General features: G+C 58.0%; 1 protein-coding gene across 3 annotated transcripts; it reads right to left on the bottom strand.

Annotated features, from left to right (window-relative positions):
• Window positions 1-1534: 1534 nt before the first annotated feature.
• On the bottom strand, window positions 1535-6404 carry FOXF1 (forkhead box F1). 3 transcript variants are annotated; one of them, XM_032464504.1, is made up of 3 exons: window positions 6151-6404; window positions 4511-5516; window positions 1535-3075 (listed from the first exon to the last, which is right to left on the bottom strand). In XM_032464504.1, exons 1-3 carry the CDS (start codon window positions 6247-6249, stop codon window positions 2915-2917), a joined length of 1266 nt encoding a protein of 421 aa, XP_032320395.1. In that variant the 5' UTR covers window positions 6250-6404; the 3' UTR covers window positions 1535-2914. The 3 variants fall into 3 exon arrangements, with proteins under 3 accessions (XP_032320395.1, XP_032320396.1, XP_006182058.2); XM_032464505.1 differs by having other exon boundaries at window positions 4511-5511; window positions 6151-6174; XM_006181996.2 differs by lacking the exon at window positions 6151-6404 and having other exon boundaries at window positions 4511-6065.
• Between the last annotated feature and the right edge of the window lie 16806 nt (window positions 6405-23210).

Here is a 23210-nt window from a genome sequence, read left to right as displayed (position 1 = left end):
CCGGGGCCGGTTTTCCTGCACAGGCCCCTCTGGGTGCCTCCTACCCAGCCTGGCCAGGACGCGGCACGCTGGGAGACCCTGCTGAAATGAAGGCACAGCCCGGGAGATGAACAGGAAGCCGGGGTTCACCACCGCCCTGGACGCTGGTCCAGCGGCGCCAAAGCCGAAGTGCACTACCAGGGCGCAAGGCGGCCTCTGGCTCAAGCAGGGGCCAAGCAAATGGGCTCGGGGGCTGGAGACGGTGCACAGGAGACCGGGGAGTGCGCCGACTGGACTGGCATTGGGTTTCTCCTAATCAGCCCCACTTCCCGGAGCCTAGTCCTAATTGGGGCGCAGGCTCCGAGGGAGGGAGGAGGGAGCCCCGCTCCTGCCTGCGGAGGTTGTCTGGAGTGTCAGTGCAAGGGGCCCTCGCTGGAGACCTGAGGCTTGTCGATGGCCCTGTTCTCCTGAGCACTGGTGGGAGACGGGGGACGCGGAGAGGTGGCCTCCACCCGGAGGACAGCGCCTTCTCTGCCCTTGAGAAGCTGCTCCCAGCACGCTGCCAGAGAGACCCCGGCCTACCGCTTCGACTGCCCAAGACCCCAGGGAGAGAGTCGCCGGCTTTTTCCTGTCCCCTTTATCTTGGTTTTATGGACAGCTGTTAGTTGGGGGCATTAATTGCCCGGGCGAGTTTATTGATAATTTTGATGTAACAGAGCACCGGAGAAATTACCCTCATGTCCAAAATGTCAAATTTGAGAAGAACCAGGTTCAAAGGCTCACGACCCCACTATGAGGAGAAACTGTGGTGGGTCTTAAACGGCTGCGCTGACAATTGTGTTTGTTTTCCTAGGTAGCTGGGAATTGGGATAGAAAGAGGGTCAGGAGGGGAGACAGGCTTTTTAAAATGGATTTTCCCCCTAATGATTTAGGGGGAAATGTAAGCAGACGAGAAACGTGCCTGTCACCTTGCTCTCCCGGCAAGGGCCCTTTTCTTGCTCAGATTTTACTCACTTCTCTTTTGGGGAAAACCAAGTGTAGGGCACCAAAAAAAAAAAAAAAAAAAAAAAAAAAAAAAAAAAAAAAAAAAACCCAAAACAAGAAAACCTTAAAGGATGGTCCATGATTTATAACAGCTGGAATATGGGAACAGTAAAGTCTGAAACTCAAAAGTAAAATCCTCACTGGTCTTGGAGTGGCCAAAAAAAAGTTTAAAATATTTTTTATATATGTGTATATATACATGGTTTTTTTCTGGCGGAAGGAGGACTGCGGCTTTTCTTTAAATGTTTGATTATTTCTTTAAAACAAGAAATGACATTTAGAGGGGCAGAGGGCTCTTCTTAAAAAACAGAAGCCAAGAAAAATAGTTACTCTTGTCCAGATTTCAGTTCAATGCGAAACGAGGAGTGAAAAGAGAAGGATTAGCCAACAAATAAAAAAGAGAGAGAAAATATGAAGAATCATCCATACTTTAAATGCAAAAAAAAAAAAAGTCTAGAAATCCCAGACTGGTCTCTGTTTTTTGGGGTTGGAAGACACTCTGCAATCCCGATAAAATACTCGTGCGATTTTATTTCTAATTGATACAATATTAAAGGCCATGTACAAATGTTACACATTTTTATTTTTGTTCTTTTCTTAGGAAAAAAATACACAAAAGGCAAAAACATCCTCAAATTGTCATTTTTATACAGTGCAGAAGGAAATTTAAAATACGTGTCACAAACGCTGCACTCCAGCAGCCAAAATACTAAAAAAGGGGGGGGAGTCCTTCATTTTATATATATATATATATTTATATAAAACATATGGAAATTTGTTTTTACACAGATCGGACTTAGCTTCAAATTTACAATGGATATCTAAAAAAAATTCTACGCGGCAAATATTGCCAACAAAGTTACACCATTAATACTGATAAACGGAGGAGCCTATGCGGTGTTTTCGATTATTAGGGAAAGAAAGTAGAATAAATAACAGGATGAGCCTTGCTATCGGTTTTCTTTTTAAAAGTGCCTTAACCTTTCTGCGTCACCGCAATCCTGAATAGGCGCGCTCAGCGGGCCTCCCGGTCCCCGCAGCGCCGTGCTCGCCCGCTCCCCCACCAGAAGGTTTACAGTAGAGACTGGGAGACAGCTGGGTCTCGGGAGAAGAACACTCACCAGAAAAGTCAAAATAAAGTTCGACACCAAACCAAAAAGACTGAAGAAAAGGAAGAAGAGGAAGGCAGACGGGGACAACAGAGGCCAGAGAGCCGCTGCTTCTGGGCGCCTTCTGGTTTCTCTCCTAAGAGGAGCAGTGGCTTCAGAAATGCAAGTTATTCGCACAAGGGTCCACCTGTGGTTGGTCGGAGGACTTCTGAGGTGGGGGGGGAGAAGGCGATTTCTTGCTCCCCTCTTCCCTGCAAAAGACGGCTCTAAAAGGCGACGCAAATTCCAAGACATTCTTTCCAAAAAAAAAAGTTAAAAATAAGAAGATAAATACTCAACCAAAAAATACAAGTATTTGGTACTGATGGCCTCACACGTTTGCCTTTCTCCTAAAGCCTTCCCCGACGTTTGCCGCTGGAGGGGAAGAGGGGGAGACCGCAGCAGAATTCTTGTTTAGATGTGGAGGGTTTTTCCCCAGCACAGCACCTTCTCAGCCGCTTTCAATAGGATCAAAAATAGATATTTATTTACCAACAGCTGCAGTCAGATCAAGCCCCACCACTGCCATTTTTAAAAACTGTTGAGGGAGTAGGGGGGGAGGTGCCGGCCACTGCTCGGTTTTTGCCTTGGGGACTCCTTTCTGAATAATCCGGTTGGGGAGGGGTCAAACCCTTTTCTTCTGCCGACGGTTATACCTCGAGAATAAAGCAGTTCCTGGCAACGGGTTCCGAGGTCCCTGCGCCAGCCAGCCTGTGCCCGGAGGGCCCCCGGGGTCTGTGGCCTCACATCACGCAGGGCTTGATGTCTTGGTAGGTGACCTGCTGGTGATAGTAGGAGCCGCCACCGGCCGAGTGCATGGACGAGGACGCCATGGTGTTGAAAGAGAAGACGAACTCCTTTCGGTCACACATGCTGGGCGACTGCGAGTGATACCGCGGGATGCCTGTGGGGCAAGGTGACAGGAAGGGGGGCGTTAAAGTATGAGCCTCCCGAGGTCACAGGTCCTGGTGGAGAAGCAGTGCTGCCCACGGGTGCACAGGGCAGGCCCTCCTGGCTCGGCCGCAGGGCCCGAGGCCTCCCCTGTGCGGCGCCTCCCCGAGTCCCTGGGCTCCCGGGCTCCACAGGGCCCAGCGCCCCAGAGGAAGATCCCAGAACACCGGCAACGGTCCCGGTCCCCCGAGTGCCCGCTGGCTGCCAGGGCCTCTCCTGCCTTGGACACCAAGAGCCGGGACAGGAGCTTCCGGAGGCCGAAGGGGAAGTGGTGAAAGGGGCCGAGGTGGGCCAGCAGGGAGGGCCCAGAGGCCTCCACTCCCAGGGCAGCCTGAAGCCTGTGCCGCCCCAAAGGCTAACCCCAAATGCTGCCGAGGTCCCGGTGCAGTGAGCCGGGCCGGCTGGGGCCAGCACAGGGGCCAAGGGTGGCTTCTCCAGAGGAAAGGCCCCTTGAAGAACCAAGCCCCAGGGCAGCTGGTGCCCAGGAGTTTGAAGCCGGCCAAGCTAGGCGACCCCTGTGGAGAGGTGGCCCTCTGGCCTCTAGGCCCAGCTCCTGTGTCCCGAAGGCTGCTGACAGCTGACCCCTGACAGGCCTTTGCTTGGTTCATGCCGAGCTCGTTACAGAACCGGGTCCAGAAGGCTGCAGTTGGGGGCCAAGATAAAGGGCTCCAAGGGGAAGGTTGTCCATCTTCTTCCTTAGAGGGGTCGGGGTGGCAGTACCTGGGGTCTTGAAAGCCTGGATCCTAACAAGTAGAGTCCGTGGGGCCTGCAACTCTGGGCCCCTCGATCTGGGCCCCAGTCTGCCTCTGTCACCACAAAATACCCCCAGCTCAGCTTTCACACACTCAGGCCTGGTTCCTGGAAGGCCGGGTGCTGAGCCTCTGCGCGCCAGGCCCAGCCGGCTTCGGGCCTAACTCTCCTATCCTGCCCAGCTCAGAGCAGAGGCCGCTCTCCCACAGCTTTCTGGGGGCGATTGAAGAGGGTGAGCCAACTGGCCGGGGCTGGCCCTGGCTCCATCCTAGGGAACTTGCTGAGGTGCTAGGGGGCTAAGGGACCCAAGGAAACTTAGAATATTGGGGTCTAAATGTTTTTAGTGAGGATAGGGCCTACCTGGCCAGGATGGGCAGCCAGCAGCTGGAAGTTAAAAGAGAAAACGATCTCTCAGCCCACACTGGGGGATTCCAAGCTGCACTCATCCCTCAAATGGAGGGAGATAGGACCGAGAGACACCTGGGGAGCTGATGCTTCCCTGCAGCACTGGGGTTAGTACCCCGCAGAAGGGGCCACAGGCTCTGGCCCAGGGCGTGAAGCGGTTTGGGGACTGGCTCCGCAGCACACTCATAGACGTCCGTCTCCCAGGACTCGGACAGCCCAGCCTCCCCACTCACCTTGCAGCTCAGCTGGGGCGTTGTGACTGTTCTGGTGCAGGTACGGCTGGTCCAGGGAATGCGTGGAGAGGCTGCCGGACAGAGGGTTGGCCGCAGGGTTGCAGGGGGACAGGGGCTGCTGCTTGATGTAGGAGGCGCCGCTGTTGAGCGCAGCGGAGGCGGAGGGCGGCCAGGCGGCCGCAGAGCCCGAGTAGACAGCATGGGGCTCCATGACCCCACCAGCGGCAGCAGGCAGCAGTGGGGAGGCGGGCACCGAGCTGTCGTGGTGTGGGTACTCACCGGCCGCCGCACCGCCGCAGCTGCCCATGTACGAGTGGCCGCCGTTGGCGGGCAGATGGGGCACCGAGTGGCTAGGCAAAGCCATGCCGTCCACGTTGCCCGGCAAGTGGCCGTTCATCATGCCCAGACCCCCCTCCAGCGCCAGGCTGTTGGGCGGGCAGGAGAGGCCGCCGGCTGAGCTCTGGAAACCGTAGGTGTCCGGGAGGTGGTTGAAGCCAAGCCCGTTCATCATGCTGTACATGGGCTTTAGCGCCTGGCATTTCCTTCGGAAGCCCCGCGGCCGGCGCCGAAACGAGCCCTCCTCGAACATGAACTCGCTGGCTGGGTCGATGGTCCAGTAGTGGCCCTTGCCTGGCCGCCCGAGGCCCTTGGGCAGCTTGATGAAGCACTCGTTGAGCGAGAGGTTGTGGCGCACGGAGTTCTTCCAGCCCTGGTAGGAGCCGCGGAAGAAGGGGAAGCGGCTCTGCAGGAACTGGTAGATCTCGCTGAGCGTCAGGCGCTTGGTGGGCGAGCTCTGGATGGCCATGACGATGAGCGCGATGTACGAGTAGGGCGGCTTCTCCGGGCGCCGGATGCCGGCGTTCGTCTTCTTGGCCTTGGACGGGCCGGACGACGCGGGGTCCATAGCCGCACCGCCTCCCCCGCCGCCGCCGTGCGGTGGCTGCTGCTTCTCGGGCGCCGAAGACATCGGGTGGCTGCTGCCGCCGCCGCCGCTGCCGCCGCTGCTCTGCGCCGCCGAAGAGCCGGGAGGAGGAGGAGGAGGAGGAAGAGGAGGGGGAGGGGGAGGGTGAGGGGGAGGGGGCTGCGCGCGCGGGGCTGGCTGCACCTCTGCCGTCATCGGCGGCCACTTCTCCGAGCGAGCCTCGGCGCGCCCTCCCCCGCCCGCCCGCTCGTCCTCCCCGAGGAGCTGCTGGATCCGCGGGCGGTTGGCGCAGAGCCCCCCTCTCTCTCCAACTCCCTCCTCCCCCACCTACTCTCCTCCCTCTTTCCCTCTCGCCCTCCCACAAGGGAAGGAGCCGAGCGGAGGCTGAGAGCAGCCTCTTTGCGGCCTGGGCGGAGGCCGCGAGGAAGCACCCCCCACTGGTTTTTGGGGGGAGGCACCACCTCTGGGGCCTTCAGCCGTGCGTCCCCGTGGGGAGCAGCGCTCAGTCCCCGCCACCCGCGGCGCTCGGCTCCGCGACTCCAGCCCAGGCCGCCCTCTCTGCCTTTTCTCTCGGCAGCGTCTCCCGAGCCGGCGTAAGACCCTCCAGGAGTTCCCTCCCCTCCCTGCCCCCCTCTGGCCCCCGCGTTGGTGGGCGCTTAAAGGGCCCCACCCTCGCCGCTCAGCGGCCGCCTGCAGAACCCGCCCCGCCTTCACCAACCTGGCGAGCAAGTGTTAATGCGCCCTCGGCCCGCAGTTCAGCCCCGCTGCGCTCAGGCCCCCCCGCCTTCCCTGCCTGGGAGGCGAGGAGGAAACGCATCCCGGGTCCCGGGCCTTCCCCGACGGATACTGCTCGGTAGCAAATCGCAACTGCGGCGGCAGCCGTGGCCGCTGGGTCGTGGCCATCGTGGGCACAGCCGGCTCCGCTAAGGGTCCCCGCGGCCGGCAGGCGTGTGTTCCCGCAAGGGACCGCCTACCCACTCTCCCCGCCCCGGGAAGGACTGTGCCGCACCCGGGACTTTTCGGACTCGCCCAGCAGCGCGCGAGCAAGCAGGCAGCCGCTGGAGCCGAGAGCGGGCGGAAAACGAAAGCGCAGGGCGGGTCGCTGCCGCTTTGTCTCCGGCGCCACGGGCTGTTCGGGGATCGAGTGAGAACCGCTGGCCCTTCGCGGGGACCAGCACCTCGCTAGCTTCTCTAGCAAGCGGTCCGCACATTCCCTCGCTCGTGCTCTGGAGCACTCGTGCACACACATGCACACACTGATGCACTCACGCGTGCGCTGCCACTCACGCATACACTGCGCTCAGGCCCGTGCGTGCCGGCTCCTGCACGCACCAGAGGCCACTGGAGCTTCAATTAGCACCTACTCCCACTTAATGTGTACACTGGCCACGCTCTGATCTGAGCCCCCACATAACTCAGTTGACTCCCCCGCCCGCCCCTCAAAACAAACACTCTGAAAACCCGCCTATTTGGCTCCGCAGTCCCGGTGTCCCCGCTTCCCAAGAGCAGGTTCCGATTTCTCGCAGATGGTAAAGGCCCTGGCAGGAAGTTTATACGGCTCAACGTAAACACGTTCTGGGGGATTCTTTAATAATAATAATAATAGAGAATCCCGCGTGCGCGGGGGGAGTTGGCCTAATGCCCCTGTGGGCTCGGCCTGCCGCCGCCGCGGGGGCCTCTGACACTGCGCGCCAGGCCAGGTTCCGGAAGGCTGTCTGCGCGGGCGGGGAGCGCGGGCCCGGGCGGACGTTGCGCGCCCAGCTGCCCGCAGCAGGAGGCTCTCACGCACGCCTTTCCCCCCCCGCCAACCACCCAGCGCCGAGGTGCCGCCTAGGACGGGGTCGGGGGGACGGTGGCGCCGAGCGCAGGACGGCGCAGGAGCCGGGCGCAACGCCGCACGCGGGGACCCAGGTGAGTGCTGTTCGCCTGCAGACTTCGGAGGAGGGAGGAGAGGGGTGTTTTCACGGGTCATCGCGAGGAGCCAGGACGCCGCGCTCAGGCGCGAGGTGGGGTGAGAGGAGTGTGCCGAGCTCGGAGTGCGGCCCTCGGCGCTTTTCAAAGCCCCCGGCCTCTCAGGTTTCCCTCGTCTCCTTGTCACCCGCTGACGCCCCTCCTCGCTCCGACGCCTTCAGCCTGGGCGGTAGAGGGCTCGTCACCTTCGGGGCGCCTGACATGTCCATGAGAGGAGCTGGGGGTCTCGGCGGCGTAGCCTGCCGCGGCGGAGCGCGCCCGCGGAGACAGGAAAGCCACCTTCTCTGCGCTGCGCTTCTCCCCGGCCCTCCCTGCTGGGCTTCGCGTGCAGGCAGGGGCCGGCTGGGGAAGGGTGAGTGTGGGACGTGACCGCGTCGTGTGAGGTTGTGTCGTCGCGCAGGTAGACGCTCAGTGGCAGACCCACTCCCACTTCACGCAGCCCAGCCAGCATCCATCGACCCCAGGCAGCCTGAGCACCGCGCATGGTCTCCATGCATCTTCCCAGAGAACGCTCCTCACAGCTCAGGCGCCCCAGCCCTCGCAGGAACGCTCATGCCTGCTCACCGCTGAGGACACACTTTTGGTTACGTGCACACACTCTTGCGCGGCGCGGTCACCCACGCACAACTAGCCGCACATGCACACGCAATCGCAGACACGGCCGCTCCCCTCCCGCGCACACGTCCACACACGCATTCTCACATTCTCTCCCTCCATCCACCACTTTTTTTTTCCGCCAAACGGCAGCTGCAGGGTAGGAGGCCCCGCGGCGCCGGGAGGGAAGTTTCCGCGAAGGGGTCGCTACCGCCAGCTGCTGGGAGCACATCTGGCCTTTAAAAAAAGAGGCGAGCGGGGGAGGTTGCCCGCTCCTAAGTCAGCGAGGGGTGCAGCGCAAACCCCCAGGCTCCCAGAAAGTGATAGTAACCCCTCCCTTTCTCTCGCTCCTCCCCCACCGACCGGATGCCTCCAAAGTGAGGGGCTCTACAGCGCAGGAGGGTTGGGGGGATACCCTTTTCCTAATAGCCCCCTTCCCTCCTAGGCCTTCTCCATTTGGGAGGGCGCTGCAGATTCCATCTTTGGCTAACCCCCAGATCAGTTTTCCTCCCTCCTGAACCGGACTGTTTTTCACTGGCTCCCTGTGAGCTCCTTGGGGGCTCCTGTGTGTTTGGGGTGGGAAAACTTAGGCCTTCCTGGGAGGCAGTGCGGAGTCCAGGCCCCACTTGGCCTCCATTTACCCCTCAGTCTTTGCGGAGGGTCGAGGGGAAGGCCCGCAGTCACTGAGGCACACAGTGGCCTCGGAGCCTCAGAAGTGTGGCAGATGGAAGCGCTCCCCAATCCCTCATCTCCGTCGAGGTGGGAGGTACAGGGGAGGGGGGTGAGCCCCAGCTCTGTGATTCGGAGGTCCCCCTAGTAACTGGAGGAGCCACAGGCATGACAAGGAAGGCTTTTCCAGGTGCCCAGAGACCAAGCTTTCAGCTCTTAAGAGGCCCCTGAGGAAGGGTCTTGTCTGTTCATATGTTTTAGGGATGGGGAAACTGAGGCCCCTGCTTGGTCCAGCTAGTGCTGCCAAGTAGACATCTCTCCCTGGTTCCGCTCCACCTCAAAGGGCTGACTGCCTTTTAATTTACCCTCCCAGATGCCTTGTTACAGGCCAGGGGTGGAAAGAAGTGAGGTTTAGAAATGCTTCTGTTGCCCCCACACACACCTCTGGCTTCCCAGGCTCAAGGGCACAAAGACCCATTATAGAACTCATGGCGATAGAATTGTGCACCGCCATGGGCACAACAGCAATAGTACCTATCGACTGCTGGCTGTGCACCCAGCACTGAGCTTCCCTTATCAGCACCTTCAGATGCTCTTAACCTTTCTCTAGGCTCTGAATTCCTTTGATAAACTATTCAGACCTACAACCCTACACCTTCCCCTTCTGGAGAGCACAAACCTGTGACATTTGTAGAATGACTGTCAAGTTTTTACCAAATGCCTGGGTGCCCATCCGTGAATCTACAACTTCCTACTCATGAACCCAGGACTCTGGTTAAACACTCTAAAGATACTTGTTTAATCTCCACAGATGCCCCTACCAAGTCAGTATTATCAATATTGTCAATATCCCTTTACAGATGGGTTCAGTGACATTGCCCCAATTTCTAGGTCACTCTGCAGAGCCAGGATATAAATCCAGGTCTGAGCAGGTTAGGCCTCCAGCGTACAGGGCAGAGACCCTCTACCTGCAGACGGCCGTGGTGGTCTGGATTTGAGGATTTAAATCCAGCCTCCACTGAGTAGGGATATTGTCTAAGCCATTTGTGCCTTAGTTTTTTTGGCGGGGGTGGGCGTTGTTGGTTTATTTATTCCCCCAGCTTTTTGAGATACTGTTGATGGGTAATGTCGGGTAAGTTTAAGGTGTGCAGTGCTGTTTGGTACATGTATTTGTGGCAAAATGGCCTCCGACCCGTCACAGAGTTACCATTCTTTTTTTTTGTGGTGAGAACATTTAGGATCTACTCTTAGCAACATTAAAGTATAGGATACAGTGATCTTAGCTGTAATCTCCAAGCTGTAACTTAGTATCTTCAAAAAAACAAAAGGGACGAATAAGGGCGCCTATTTCTTAGGGCTGCGGGGAGGACTGGACAGGACAGGACAGTGTGGAAAAAGACAGGTAATCCAAACAGACAAGACACAAACAAAACTCCCAGGGGCCCAGCTCCAGGGACAGCGGGAGAAAACGCAGAGAGGGATGCAGGAAGCTTTCTGCTCTTAGCTTAAAGATCCATGAAGAACCCCCTCCAATCCCAAATCTAACCTGCACCCCAACACCGGCCCCAGGAATCCCCAAATGGGGGGGGGGTGTAAAAACAGACATGCCTGCCATGTCTCCCACTCCCCAAGCCCAAGGTACTTTTACTGGCTAATTGCTTAAGTGAAGCCGCCAGGGCGAGAGCACGCCGTAACCCGAGCGGGGAACCAGATCCACCTCGGACTGTGCCGGCTGGGCGGCGGGCGGGCGGGCGGGGGCAGGGGGCGGCCGCCGACCACCCACCGCGAGGGCAGCCGCCCCGTCCGCCCGCCTTCCCTGCTCTGCATTAGCGCTGGGCCGGTGCCTCCCCACTCCCCGCTCCCTCCAACCCCTTCCTGGCAACGTCCAAAGGCGACACAAGGTAGTGTGGGCTGGGCCCCAGACCAGGTGGGCACTGGGCAGTAAAGGCAACCGCTTGGCCTGGGGGTGTCGCTGGGGGGGTTAGCGGGGTAGGATGTTTGTGGTGACTGTCCCCTGGAGACGGGACGATTGTGGGGAGAAACAGGGTCAGGAGGAGAGAGGGCATCCCCCCCATTATAGGATGATCTGTGCACAAAATAGTGGGATATTTCTCCCCAAACTCTAGCTGTGCACACGTCACGCGTGCCAATGTGCAAAATATTGTTCAGAGGGGCAAGAACTGTAGAACTAGAGAGACCCTGACCCCGAATAGTGCCCCATAAGCACAGTAGTGTCTGGAGGATGCAGGGCAAGGCCTGTGTGTGCAGAGTAGCCTGGGCTGTGCAAATAGACCGCGCTTCCTATGCTGAGCTTTATGGGGTGCGGGTGCCTCGTAGTGGCTCCACACGTAGTGAATAGTGTAAGGTGTAAACAGTTAACACAAACGTGTGCAGTGTATTGGAGTGTGGTAGGAGGAGCCCTGCACACGGAGCGTTACAGCGTGTGTGTGGTACAGCAGACTGCACACGGGAGAGCCTGGGGGAGTGGACGGCGTAGTGCGTCCTGGGCAGGACATTGCAGCTGCGCGGGCTGCTGGGGGGGGGTGTGTGTGACAGGACGGGTCGCAGTGCACATGGCAGATGGGTCTCCACGCACACTGCGAAGCACGTGCATTGTTATGCCATGGGTACAGAGCGCACTGCGCACGGCGTTTTGCAAGGAGAGGGTCTACCCAGTGACGCTGCGTCTGCCCCAGCATCAGGCGGTGTGTTTGCGGTAGAGCATGGAGACCCGAGTCCAAGACTGTCAGGCGGTTTGCATGCAGCCCAACATGCAATAATGAAACCGTAAAGATCACACAGCTAAAGGCTACTGAGGCCTGACTGTGTGCCTTCACTGGGCGCCTCGAGGTCATCACTAGCTCAGAAACCCCAACCACACGCTGGGCGGCTGGCTCTGGTTTAATCTCAGGTCCCAGGGAAGCGAAGTGCTTTTCCTGCTTCACTTCTGCAGTGACAGAGCAGCCTTCCCGCACTTCGTTGTGCTGGGAAGGGAGAGCTGTCCTTGGCATGGGAGGGAGATGTGGGGAAGATCTGCACTGTGTGTGGGTCTTTGAGAGGCTATGCACTCAGGACCGGGACCTCCATCTGCAGCCAGCACAGAAAAGATGCAGAGACAAAAAATGTGGGCAGAATGAGCACTGGCATGTGGCCCCCAGTCCTGGGGGGCCCCGGTGCCTGGCGTGCGGGGCTGTGGGGAAGGCTCCCCTTCTGAGCTGCACACCCACGGCTCGGGATGCTGTCCCCCCTTGTGTGCATCGCTGCCGACCAAAGTCCAAACCACAGCAGTCCCGCCGTCCCCTCCTGTCAGCGGCGATCCAGATCCCGGGGCCCCTTCAGTTCCTCCTAGGATCCCCGCAAGTGAGGAGGAGAGACCCATACCCTCTGGCTTCACAGGCCCTGCCACACCCCCTCGGCACAGGCACATTTGGGGCCCGGAAATCCCACCTGTGGGGACCACCAGGGCCACTTCTAGGGCGCGGCTGTGGTGAGGGCTGTCCCTGACCCAGGGCCTGGCAGTTAATCTCCCCCGTCAGCTATACGTTAGAGAGAGGTTCATATTTTGGTCAAGAAAAAAAAGAGAGAGACAGAGGCTTGTGTTTGCCCTTCCACTTGGCCTTTTACCCGAAAGCACACATTTTCCATGACGTTCTTTAATGAAATATTTGACAACGTTGCAGCCCAGGAATTTACAGCCCTCTTCCCTGCGAGATTTTGGGGAGTTTTCTGGCGTTCTCTGCACCCTGCTCTAAGGAACAGAGGAGGGCCCGGGGACAAAGCGTGTCCTGGCGCTCCCCCCACCCACCCACCCACCCACGCCTGGGCCGCTCTCCTTCCCACAGGGGCTGGCGCAAAGGCACCCGGCGGATCTCTGTCCCCGCTGCCTGGACAGCTGTGCTCAGAAAGATGGCAAGAAGCCGTTCCTTCTCGCAGGGGATGTGTGAGGATGTGTGTGTGCGGGAGGGAGTGTGCCCGGATCTTGTTTCTGAACAGAGAGTCCGCACAGAGGCGGAGAAAGAAGCATCTCCCAGAAGGCGCGGCAGAGAGGAAGGGGCTGCCCCGTGGCGCTCACTCAGAGGGCTGGCCTCCCCGTGGACGTCAGTCTGGGGCTGGGTGCGGCGGACAGACAGAAGAGGAAAACGAACAGGGTTCAGAAAGACAGAAAACAAGGAAGTTATAAATTAAATGTCAAAGCTCAGGTATTTTCTGTTTTTCAGATTTGAGGGGGAGATAAAAATAAGACCCACGCATTTGACCTTCGGGAAGAGGGAGTTAGAACAGCGTGAGACCAGGGCCGAGGGCCAGGCCAGGTGGGGACCGAGGGGTGCCTGCTCAGATTTGTTACTTAATCAAAAGCAGCAATTTGCTCCCGGAAACCTGCCAGTGTGCACACTCAGAATGTGCCTGTTGGTCTCCATTTATAGCTTGTAACGCTCTGTCTATTCCCACTTAGAGGGTGTTGAGAACAAGCGTTATTTCTAGGAAGAAAACAACCTGCGCAACCTGGCCTGGCTCAGGAAGCAGGGAAGGGAAGGGGCTTTACCCGCCTGCAGGCGGCCTGGAGCCCCGGGCCTGCTGAGGAAGGTGACCTCCTCTTCCCACACCTCCCCCCAGGTCGGGTTTGGGTCCTTTTGTCCCAGCCAGGTTGTGTCCGAGCTGCCCCAGGGACCCCTGGGAGGATTTGCACGTGGGTGTGCAGGGACTAGCACAGCCCCGGCGCCGGCAGGGCCGCCAGCTGTGTGTGTGTGAGACACGGGGAGATAGACACAGCTCCTGCGCAGACCAAGCTGCGTGGGGTGCGGGCAGCCTGCCGTGCGCGCGCAGAACAGAGAGGCACAGGTGGCACTGAGACACGGAGACCCACCCCGTTCCCGAAAGGCCCCCGTTTTCTGGTCACCAGAACTCAGAGAGGAGGGTGAGCCCCGGATTATGAGAGAAGCAGGGGTTCACACACCAAGAGATCAAAGCCAAGGTTGAGAGAGAAACAGAGCTCCCGTGGAGGAGAGGAAGGAGGGACTCCTGGGTCTGGGGAGGCAGGGAGGTTCTAAGGGTTGGGCCAGGGGCTCCGAGTGGAGAGAGAGGAGTGTGTGTGGGAGGGAGGGATGGAGGGAGGGAGGGAGGGACAGAGACAGAGAGAGAATCAGAGGGGCATGTGTGCATGCACGCGTGTCTGGAGGCACAGCCCCAGCTGGGCACACACTGGGCACGTATCTCCGGGACTTCAGGCACTGGACAGGCTGTGGCCACTCTGTACTGGAAATTTCTCTGAGTCCAGTTTTCCAAGGAGCGGGTCCCAGACTACATCTCACTTAGCCCTGGGGTGGGGCTTCCCCAAGAGCCAGGAAGGGTCGCCATGGGGCCCTTTCCACTGTCCCTGGGGCCCTGTGAGTGTAAAGCCCTAGGCGGAGGCCCGGGCAGCACGGAAGGGGGGGGGGCCTTCGCAGGTGATTTCACCTCTGGGTGCCTCCACTTCCCTTATCTTAAAATGGGGAAAAGATCAGTACCCATCCATGGAGCGGCCCTAGGACCGGGAAGTACTCTGAGCAGGGTTTGGGAGGGGGCTAAAGGGGCACCTAAATGTGAACCAGGGCAAAATTCTTAAACAAGTAAAACCACACTGAAGCTTGGCTTCCACTGCTGTGTGACCCGGGGCTGGTGGCCTTACCTCTCTGTGCCTAGGTTTCTTCATCTGCAGAACCAGAGCAGTGACAGTACCTCCTTCTGAGTAGTTGAGAGAGCTGTGAGTAATTCTTAGCCTGGTTGTTATTATTGGGGTGCTCTCTCACCCCTGGTGTTCGGGACACTGGGGTGAGATTCTTCATCCCTTTCTCCTGATGGTCCTGAAATCCGATGGGGCTCAGCTTGACAGACCAAGTTTTGGTGTCGTGAACTCAAGTAGGGGAATCGGCTCACGTGCGACCTTGGGCCAGTCCCCTCCCCGGGTGCTCTGTTTTGCCACCAGTGAAAATGGGCCCCCACCTCATGCAGCATCGAAGGGATCATAGCTCACAAGCCAGGCACCTACTTCGGGGAGCAGAGTGTCTGGCTGGGTTGGAGAGGAGCCTCCTCCAGCCATTTGACAATTTAGACACACAGAAGGGTGATGAAGTCTCAGGTGTGTCCCCCTACACACACCCGGGCCAGGCTTGGTCCCTGGTCACCCTCTTGCAGTCAGCAGAGTCCCTCTTGGGCTCCCATCCCTTGTGGGGTGCCGCAGGAGCAGGGACCTGGCGGCCGAAGACCTGGGTTAGAATCCCACCTTTCTGCCCCCGCTGCTATGGGACCTCTGTGCCCCTTTTCTCATTTGCATGATAGTGAAAATAAAGTTGTCTCCACCCTCGGGCTGCCGGAGGCTAGACAAGAAAGGCGTCGTCTTTAGTGGAGAGCGCCTGCTGTGTCCCAGCGGGGCCCAGGATTTGTTGCTGAGCCCATTCCGCCGACAGGAGAGCAGCCGGCCAACAGTCAGGGCTCCTTAAACGTGGCTCCACTGTAAGACACTTCCCTCCTCCTCCCCAGGGCGCATGTGGGGTCCCAACTCTGGGCTGCCACTGTCACCTCCAGGAAGAAGAGGGGAGATGGTTGTCTCTTAACTCGGAGGCCCTGCTTAACGTATGTCCCACCTCCAGCTTTCCACCACGTGTAGTAACAGAACAGCAGCCTCCAGCCTTTGGGTCCCTGCCCTGGGACCCCCTCCAGGGGCTTCCACCCCACCCTACCCACTCCCCGGCACTGGTCCCCAACAGTCTGGTTTCTGAGAAGCAGCCAGGCATGGTGGGTGGCGGGGCCTGGCTTGCGCGTCCGCGTTCCTCCAGGGCATTTGTCTCGCTGAGGGTGAGGGCTTGCTGAGACCCCAGACTTCTCTCCCTCAGGGTGTCGAGGGAGACTCTTTATTGCCACTCTTTTTGTGGAGTGAAATTGGGGCAGGAGGACTTGGAGCAAGGCAGACATTGGAGTGCCATTGGCTGAGCTCCTTGGGGACTGAGGGGGTCCCTGGCCCCCCAGGAGTGGACTTCCAGCCCTTGGAGTAGGGGTCCGACCAGCCCAGGCACTAGGTCTCCACCTGGGGCAATTGCCCTGCTGCTCCGCTAGCCCAGCGCTGGCAGAGGTCCTTGACTTTTAAAATGCTGTGTCCCTTTCTCCAATTCTCATTTTTGCTTCTCAATCAGTGCTCACCTTCCTACCAGCTGGCAGCTTTCTACCCTGTAGAATTTTAAAATCAAATGTAAAGTAGCCACTCAAACTTTCTGAAACATACTCCTTTATTTTGGAAAATATTTTTTCAGTGCATGAGATACACTAAATCTTGGAACAGTTTGATCACACCCAGAGCCTAGCTTGGGTTCGTTTTAAAAACTAATTTGCTTTGGGAACGTGGTTTTCATATAAGTACTTCACTTCTCTACCCCAGCACCAATTAACTTTTATCCTGGGGATTTTTCTTAATAATTAGAATTTAATTATATGCAAAACTTCTATCCCTGACATTGGAAACCAGCTATTTCAAAAAGCTCAAAATACTTCAAATATTTTGTTATATTCCCAAGGTCAAAATCAATCTTTTTATCTCTGTTCTCCTCCCACCTCCCTCTTCCCTGTTAACGTTTTGAAAGAGTTAGGTCCACATGGCAGCTGCAGGCAAAACTTCCGCAGGGTCATTCCCACCCCTAAATTGGGCTAAGATCCACTTAATTCGCCATGAAAACTAACTCAATTAGGAATCAAATTTGCCCTTTTAAAGGGACCAGTAATGAGTGTCCCAACACCCCCTTCGCCACCGCGCTCACGTTTCCTCCGCGTTTTTTTGCAAAGCAGCATTTTTTAAAGGACTTAGCTTCAGGGTGGCTGCCTGCCCTGCACCGCCGCCTACCTGCCCCTAACTTCTTTCTGTCTCTCTCTCCTTTTTAAGCAGCCGAGACTCACTCTGATTTTTCGAGTCTGACTCGAGCACTCTCACGTCGCCTCCCAGACATAATTGTGGAGGGCTGGCTTTCGGCCGAGGCGGTGCATCTGACTCGCGCAGGATGCCCAGGGAGCGTTTCTCGCCGCGCGGACCCAGGCCCGCGGGGCTCCGTGCCGCGCGCGCCACCCCTCGGGGTCGGGGCCGGCCCGGCTGCGACTTGGTTCCGCGTCCACCGAGGCTCTGGCAGCAGCGGCGGCGGGAGGGTCCCGGGAAGGCCAGGCTGGTTACTACTGCTGTCGGTCTGCGACGAAGCAATTATTTTAACCGTGCTTTGGGCTAATGATGGGTTCTGCTTGCTTGAATGCGGTGTTTATTTTACCTCGACCATCTCCGGGGAGGGGGCGCCGGACGCTGGAGCTGCAAATCCGAAAACTCTCAGGACGGGGGTAGGGTCTTGGGAGGTGGGGGCAGTGAGCTCCTCTTCCTCACTTGCCTGGCCCTGCCTGGGTGGGAGCCGAGGGGTCGGATTCAGCCTTCTCCCGCGGCAGAGAGGTCGGAGCTTGGGGCACCAGGGCGCACCCGGGATTCGTGCTCGCAGAGAGGCACCTTCTGGAAACCAAGTGCGGGCGCGTCTCTGGGCCCCATAGCGTCCCTTTGACCGTGGTGGGACCATCCAGTCTCGGATACCGCGGCCGCTGGGCCCACGGGAGAGGGGCCGATAGGAAGGGTCTGCGCTCTGGACTCTGAATTCAACCTAGGTTGCCGCTAGAGGGTGAGACACTGGGATCAGACTCTAAGCTCCATGAAGCCGGGGTGCCTCGAACTTTATTTCCCCTGCAAAACCAGGAAATGCACTTAAAGTGCAAAATTGCTTGGGATGTGTCTGTATTGCTAATGGGAAATAACGGAGACCAATGATTAGGCCATAACGTTAGGGAGGGGGAAAAACATCAAACTGAGGACAATTCCAGCTACGTTGTTAGGGGCCTGAATTAAACGGGGAACCTCCGTGTGCTCCCAGAGACGGAGCCTGGAGCCGGAGCCGGGACCAGTCAGGCTGATTTCCCATTGCGGCCTGGGAAACCCTCCCGATTTTTAATTCGCGCAGGCGCGGGGCCCGAAATGGGGATACAGAGCCGGGTGGAAGAGGGCGACGCTCAGACCCAAGACTGCAGGCGGACTCTGGTGAGCTCTGATGTGGGGCGGGGCGCACCGGAGGAGATCCCCGCGGGCGCAAGGAGCGCGTACAGACACACACGTGCCGGGAGGGGATGCGAACCAAGGGCCAGGATTTCGGGGTCGCGGATGCCGGAGGCTGGCACACCAACGAGAGCTGCCAGATGGTCACCGCGTGCATTTCTGTGGACGGCAGAGACCTCCTAGCATGATTACTCTTCCTCCACCAAAAGCCCACCCCAGCGCGTGCGGGCCTCCACCCCCAGGCCAGAGGTCCTAGGCGACTTGCCCCCGTCCGCAGCTCCTTCCTTTCCCCGCCTCTCCGCTCCAGGCGTCCAGCTGAACGGAGACCGCGCGGGTTCCAACTCAATTAGCTCGGTGCGAGGCTGCCGCCGGCGACCAGCTCCGCCTGCAATTAGAGCCGCTCCGGCGAGCGCGGTGGGCGGGGGCGGGCAGGTAAAGAGGCACCAATTTGCCCTGAGGCTTTATCAACAAGTGGCTTAACTAGGAATTTACGTTGACAACTCAGCACCTCCGTTGGGGCTCCGGCAGCAGCCAGCCGGGATGACAGGCTGAACCGTGGGGGGACGGCTGGAGAGCTGGGAGGCCTCAAGCTTCAAAGTCACCCAAAGGCGGCCTCAGTCCGGGCCCGCGCAGCGCGTGGACCGCATGGACAAGGGCGCCCCGGGGCGCGCCGCGAATGCAGGGGGTCCTGGCCTGTGGGCGAGCCCAGGCCGGTGGGCGCTGGGCCGTCTTTCCCGCGAAGTAGGTGGCCATGTATATTTTTGTTCAAGTGGTGTTTATGTTAATGAAAAAAGGGTGGAATTACAAACAGCCTGCCGATGGAGCTGGTGGTGCTCCCGTCCCAGGTCCAATCGAAGGGAGCTGCATTCTGGGCCACTGAGACCTTTAGCAGAACCCCGACCATCTTCCTCTAACTGGGTGAAATTGTCATGTCTCCTCCCTCCACTCTGCAAAATCGGGACTCTGCTATCATTTCCACCCCCATCCACAGCAGCACAATCAGGTTTCTGGATAAGAAGAACCCTAATTTAAGTCCTGCAGTGCCCCTTTCTAAGAGTACCCAGAGAGCTCTCTGGGACACTGGGGCTGGGTAAACTCAGCCTCCCCTCTCTCCTCCCCCCGCCAGCTTTCCCCTTGTCTCTCTTCTTTTCTTTATTTTAAAAATAATGTAATTACCCCAGGCTCTGACATTTGCTTCCTGGCCTGGATGACTTTTTCCTGGGGTAAAGCAGTTGGCTTTCCAAAGGCCACTGCAATTCCCCCGTCCCCAGAGAAGTTTTTTTCTTTTTCTCAACACTCACTGCCCTCTTTTACTCTGTTGATTCGAAAGCACAGCCATGGCATGTGCTGGCTTTTGCCTCCTTTCCATTAGTTGAATGAGAACCAGAGCAAGAAAAGCGGGACCCAGCTGGAGAGAGCGCCCCACCGGCAGCCAGCAGGAGGGATTCCGTGTCATGGGAGGCAGGTTGATGCGGGGCGCTGCACCCCTCGGGGATCACCAGGGATCACAACCACATGCTTCCTCGTGGAAACGCACCCCCAGCCCTCCAAACAGCATGCACCAAGTCTCCACAGGCAGAGTGATCTGGAGACTGACGGCTGTGTAGCCAACTCAGGGCCCTGTCTAATCTTGTAGAGGACATTGGGGTGGGAGATTCTGGTTTCCCAGTACATTTCCACACTCTGTGTAGACGCTGCTCCACCCTCTGGGATCAGTTCAGCCTCCGGTTCTGTGCGCAGGGTGCTGGGCTGCTGCACATGGGTGGCAGTGGCGTAGAGAGCACCCGGCCTGGGCTTCCAGCAGTGTCCGGGCCACATTCCCCGTCCTGAATCTCTGCTTCCCGGGTACTACAAAGCCCACAGACATTAGTCAAATAGGCTTTAAAGGCCAGGCTCACCCTGACTCAGCGATCTGCCCGGCTCCCCAGCAGCTAAGAAGTCACAGGAACCAAAGGAAAAAATGTCTCTCCAGGAAGAGGGAAATGGGGGATGAGTACTTGGCCGTTAGGATTCTGCAGGTAGACTCTTCCCCAGGAAAGGAGAGCTGTTCTTAGGACGACTTATTCTGACTGCGGGTTTAGGTGGAGCGCGCCCACCTGTGGGGAGGAGCTACACAGGAAGGGGAGACGATGTAAGGGCTGTGCCTGCCCTCCCCCCCCCCCGCCCCTGCCCACCAGGGCTCCACGCCGACCCCTGGAAACTGACCTGGGACCCCTTTGTTGTGTCTGGGAGTTTGCATCCCGGCATGCGTCCCAGGTCTTAGGTAACAGAGTCAATCGGTTGAAGAGTAGTGGTGGGGGATGTTCTTAACTCAAAACCAAAGGGTCTTGATGTGGGAGGTGCAAACCCAGGTGTGCGGGTGCCTCTGGGGGAATAGCAGCCCATGGCTTTCACTCGCTTACCCACTCCCTCCCAGACAGGAACCACCAAGGTCGAGTAACTGGGGCCCAAATCACAGTTATTGGCACTCCCTTCTCTCAAACAGTTGTCATTTGTCAAAGCCGTGCGCTCAGCTGACACTCCCTTGACGGCTTTTGTAGTCTTGACATTGAGCAGCAACCGAGTGCACTCTCCGCTGCCGCAGTCCGGAATCCGCCCCCCTCCTCCGGCGCGGATGGAGGTCACAGGCCACGTTTTTCCTGTGGAGGCGCTGGGGTCACAGGCCCAGAGGCAGGTTGCTTCTCGGAGCCCCTCCCTGCTTGCCATGAGTTGTCTGCCAGCACGTGTTTCGTTCTCTCCAGCAGGTGCCGGGCGCCTGCATCCCGGGCTCCCCGGCACCCTCCCCAGCCAGGACAGATACAGGAGGTTTGTGTTGGGAACACTTCAAGCCCATGTTTAGTCTGTTGCGCTCGGGGGTGAGGCGTCCCAAGCCTAACACTCAGCTAGGCAGCCTTGCGTTCTGCCGAGGGGAGGGGGCAGGGGGTAGGGGCGGCTTTTTTTCTGGGGGACTTTGGAAAGCAGGGGCCAGGCAAAAAGAGGGAGTTGGTCGCAAGAGGGCCGCTCTCCAGCGTCAACAGCCACCCGAATCCACCCACACCCAAGGGTGCCAGGGCAGCCCTGGCCAAGGACCACACCACCTGCACTTGGCTCCTGGGTGCCCATAGGAGCCGCTTTCTCTGCCGCACAACTTTCTCCGGGGCTGGCGGATGCCAGATGCCGAGCCCTCAACTTGCCTGCAAGCTGGCGGGCCCCCTCTGCCAGTCCCAGCCGTTTATTCCATCCTGCAATTAAACCCGAGGTCAAATATCTCCTTAACGACGCTATCAGGCCAGCGGCTCATTATGGCGTATATTTAGCCATAAACTATGGGTTGTAGTGAGGAGGAGATGAAAATTATTGTGTTCTGGGAATGAATCCTTTTAGCAGAAACCAGAGCTGTTATTTACCAGGGAGCACTAAGTACAGGCTGCGGGACCCGGCGGGAGGAGCGCGCTGCCAGGCCCTTCCCGCCTCTGCCTGCGAACCCGCCCCCTGCCGGCTCGGCTTCCTAGTCCAAGTCCGAAGGCCCCGCCGCGGGGCACACTGGCCACCAAGCCGCTGCGCTGCCAGGAGCAAAGTCAGTTCTCCATGGGGTGCTTCTATCCACCGAGCCTCTCCTCAGACGGCAAATTCAGTTACACCCCGCTATCCTCACCCCAGTTTGTAGCGGGAACACCGTTAGGTGGGTTGTAAGAATGTAGCAATGGAATGGTCTGGAGCTTGGTGGGGCCAGAACTTCTGGCTTCCAGAGTGGTTCTCCTCCTGCTGTGCATCCTTAGGTGGGTTACCCAACCTCTCTGCACCTCAGTGGCCTCATCTGTAAAACGGTGGAAAAAACATACCTGCTCCCTAGAGGCTCTGGAGAATTAAGTCTGAGCCAGGAGGAGGTTTAGCAAATGATGCACGATGGCCAAAAGAAAAGTCATGAGGATGCTGATAAAAAGTAACCTTATGGGCTGCTGGAATGAATGAACGGATGGATGAATCTACTTATGTAAGTCTGTGGGAGACTTGGAGTCCAGGATTGGACAGAGCCAAGTTCGAATGAGGCCCAGACCATCACCAGCCGTGCCACCTGGCTTGAGCAGCTCACTTCCCAGGGCCAGGCCCTGGGGTTCTCAGCTCTGAATCCTGCCTGACCAGAGTTGCCAGGAGGAGCAGCTGAGATGCTCCTGTATCCAGTGCCGAGCGTCCTAGGAGGGAAGATGCGGAAACATTACCTCACTCCCTGCCCCCACCTCCCCCCAACATCCTGGATGTCAGGGGGGCCCTGGATGGAACCAGAAGCTTCCAGATACACTGGAGATGCTCAGGTTGGCCCTTGCGGTGCTGGGGGGGGAAGGAGATTGTGTGGGTCGAAACCACTCCAAATTAACCTTTCAGGAAATGACTGACTGACCCACAAGCTACAAATATTTGGACAAATGAGACAAGGGAGTTCCCAGTCTAAATGTTTGTCCAAGGTCTCTGAGGGGGTAGATTAATCACGAGACTGAGGGACCCCCTGCCTCCCATATAGGGCAGGTGTGTCCTAGAGGAAAGTGGCCATGGCCTGCCGCTCCCACTGGCCAAGGGCCAACCTCCCAGGCCAGGAAGGGCCCCCAAATCCCCACCTCTCCCCATGGACTGTCCTGCCCAGAGAGTCTGGGAGCTCTTGCCAGATAGACATAGGCTGTGTTGGGGCAGGAACCGATCCTCCAGACCCTCCCGTGAAACACACACACACGCACACACACGTCCAACAACCAGGTCCCCTGTCCTGCCTCCTCAGGGCAGCCGCCCTCTGTCCTGAGTGCAGCACACCCATTCCTTCTTCCATGCTTCCCGTCTGAAATGGGGCAGCAGGGGTCCTGGGGGTCCTTCTGAGCTTCCATCCTGGCAAGGGGAGGGGTACCGACGCTCTCTGTCTTTACCACTTTCAGAGGTATTTGCAGCTTTGAGAGGCCGGTGCTGGGTGGCCACGCTGGAGCCGTGCTGCCATTTGCAGCTGCGTGCCGTGGCCAGGTCCTACCTGTCTCTGAGCCTCTGTTTCTTCTTCTGAACAGTCGGGTTCTGTGTTAGCTCTCAAGAGGCCAGGCCTTCTACCTCTGACGTTCGATGGTGTGGCCCTCATTCACAGGAGTGGCTGTATCTCCCTGGGGTGTCACTGAGTCCCCACCCCCCTCACCTTCAGGGAGCACACACAAGGCACTTTGTGGGCATTTGACTCGAGGTGGCAAGGCTCTAGGCCTTTCTGGTGGCTTGTTGGCTGGGGTGGGGGCACAGGGAGCAATCCAGTTACTTAATCATGTGGAGTTCTGATTAAATGACGTTGCAAGATGTGACTTTTGTTGGTCGATTAATGTGAATACGTATGCAGTTTATTGCTATGGAAGCACGTGTGTTAAAAGCTTGAGTGTCCTTGGGTTGCACGTAGTCTTGCCCAGGAGCTCCACAGGGCGGAGGCGGCCAGGAATGATGCAGGC

This window comes from Camelus ferus, chromosome 21 (assembly GCF_009834535.1).
Source record: "Camelus ferus isolate YT-003-E chromosome 21, BCGSAC_Cfer_1.0, whole genome shotgun sequence".
Lineage (NCBI taxonomy): Eukaryota > Metazoa > Chordata > Mammalia > Artiodactyla > Camelidae > Camelus > Camelus ferus.
The sequence above is the reverse complement of the archived record's forward strand: the minus strand, read 5'-3'. Positions and strand labels throughout refer to the sequence as shown.